This window comes from Zerene cesonia, chromosome 15 (genome assembly GCF_012273895.1).
Source record: "Zerene cesonia ecotype Mississippi chromosome 15, Zerene_cesonia_1.1, whole genome shotgun sequence".
Taxonomy (NCBI): Eukaryota; Metazoa; Arthropoda; class Insecta; order Lepidoptera; family Pieridae; genus Zerene; species Zerene cesonia.
Window position 1 is genome coordinate 331121 of NC_052116.1, and position 2253 is coordinate 333373.

Genomic DNA, 2253 nt, shown 5'->3' on the forward strand with positions numbered 1-2253 from the left:
TGTGAGGGTGTGGTAACTTCCCCGGTGCGAGCTTGACCCAATTTGTGCCGAAGCAGTGCTCGACTCCCACTCTAACATTATCTAATACCCATCACTGATACCTAAAAAATCTACCTACATTACTTTAAAATACAATAAAATATACAGCACTATCTTCTACACAGTACGAGCAGTTTGCGCAAGCTACTTGCGCAAGTGTAACCAAACTCGAGTGACGTCACTAACGGAATTACATTCGGAAAGCAGCCGACGGTGCCGAGCAGCCAGTACTGGCGCAGCCGTGGTGCCGTGCGCAAATAGCGCTCTAATCTGTACGGGATAGGGTTCAGATTACAGTGACAGTGATAATTTTGATTTGGCTTTATGTCATTGTCAACTTAAGTGTATTTCACAACGATTGCAAAGAAAAACAAGTTGGTTAAAAAAAATAACTGTAAAATCATTGAAATAGGTTTAATGTCTCTGTTCCTATTAATTCTCCTTAATGCGTTGATAATGTGCGGCTTTATAAAGGAATTTAGGAAGCTAGGAAGTGGTACAGGTTACTTTTAACGCGGGGAAACATCTCATTCTCATTTCTATTTCCGTCCAATTACTAAATTCCGATAGATGGCGCTGTATTAAAAAAGAGACATACTGCATAACAACAGTTCATTTTTATTGACCACACGGGCGTAACAGCTAATTTACACTAAGATTATGAAGAGGAAACTTTTGTATTTTTGGTTTTTTGTATGTTTGCAACGTTTTCACGCAAAAACCACTGGACCAATTTAAAAAATTCTTTCACCATTCGAAAGCTGCAACTTCACTGTGTAATGCAGACTATATATATGTATACCACGGGCGACCCGCTAGCGTCACATAAAGCACAGCACTCACTGAAAATCGTTCTGCGACTGGCTGATCGCGAGCTGCAGACGCACGTCGTCGGACCTCCGCCTCCTCTCCTCCCGCTCGGCCTCCTCGCGCGACATGGCGAGCGCGAGCTGCAGCTGCAGCTCCTCCTCGCCGGCGGTGAGCGGGCGCGCCAGCTCCGCCTCGCGGCCCGACCAGCCGGAGCCGCCGGAGCCGCCCGAGCCCGCCACGCCCGCAGACCCCAGCGACCCGCCGCTGCCGAGCTGACGGACCAATCGCGATTCAATATAACATTTGTACATACAACATAACTATTAAAATTTTAAATATAATTTTTGTATGTGGGAGTCGAGCATATTTCGGCAGGCATTGGGCCAGCTCGCACCACACCCCCACAGAAAGCTGGCGTCCAATAATAGCTAGCGTGAAACTTCATCAATCCTTTCCCTTTAATAGCGGGTAGCGCATTCGTATAAGCACTTCGTCTGCGTGTGGGAGGTGGGCGGTGGTGATCGCTCACCATCAAGCGAACCACCAGCTCAGTTGTCTGGCATCTCACCGCGGGGTAGGTGGGGCTGGAGGGCCTGTCGAGCGCGCCGTCGCTGCCGAACGCGCTCGCGCTCTGAGCGAACCGCTGCTTCGCCTTGAGCGCGCGCGCTCGCTCGTTCTTCAGCCGCTCCTCGTCCTTCAGCAGGTGCACCAGCTGCTTTGCCTTCTCGCGGACGTTCAGACCTGGAAAACGTCGAAATTCGGGGGGTTGAATCAAATGTTTAGCTGCATAGAGTTCTCCTCAGATAAACTTTTAAGATCAAAGGTAATTTAAACAATTTTAGTTTTCCTAATGGACAGAAATAGGAAACGCTGTAAATGAGACGCTCAAAGCTCAAAAAAGGCGCCTAAAAATGAACTCGAAACCATAACGACAGTCAACAAAGAAATATTTCGTAATAATGAGACAAATGTATTTTACTAATTGCCATACAGTCAAAAGTATTCGTAAAGTAAATTGTCGACTGAAAAACGCACAACTATGAATACGCACAGCTTCGCCTCCGTGGTCAAAATAAATTATCATGGGACACAATTTCATTCATTATTTTATCCCTTTGGCGATAGAATTTATCAAAATCCTCTCCTTTTTATAGTACCTCGTAATTTACATGCGAAATTTCAGTCGGATCGGCCCTGTAGTTCAGGCTGGTTTAATATATAAAAACTTTACAAACTATTTATGCTATGATTTATACGTTAATATCGATTTCAAATAATCATTAAAAATAAAATGTACATAACGCATGGCAATTTCAATTAGACTGACCTTATAGTCTAAGATCCGGCCGCGTGATTTATACGTTCATATGTTTGATTAATAATATATAATTTTTATCAATATTT

General features: G+C 44.6%; 1 protein-coding gene across 1 annotated transcript in view; it reads right to left on the reverse strand.

Annotated features, from left to right (window-relative positions):
- Window positions 1–2253, reverse strand: part of LOC119832410 (epsin-2) — a 26301-nt gene that overhangs the window by 8890 nt on the left and 15158 nt on the right. Inside the window, exons 4-5 of the mRNA XM_038356083.1 lie at window positions 1418–1590; window positions 883–1121 (exon numbers count right to left, since the gene is read on the reverse strand). Coding sequence (XP_038212011.1) covers window positions 883–1121; window positions 1418–1590 — 412 coding nt within the window. The remainder of the gene's footprint in view (window positions 1–882; window positions 1122–1417; window positions 1591–2253) is intronic.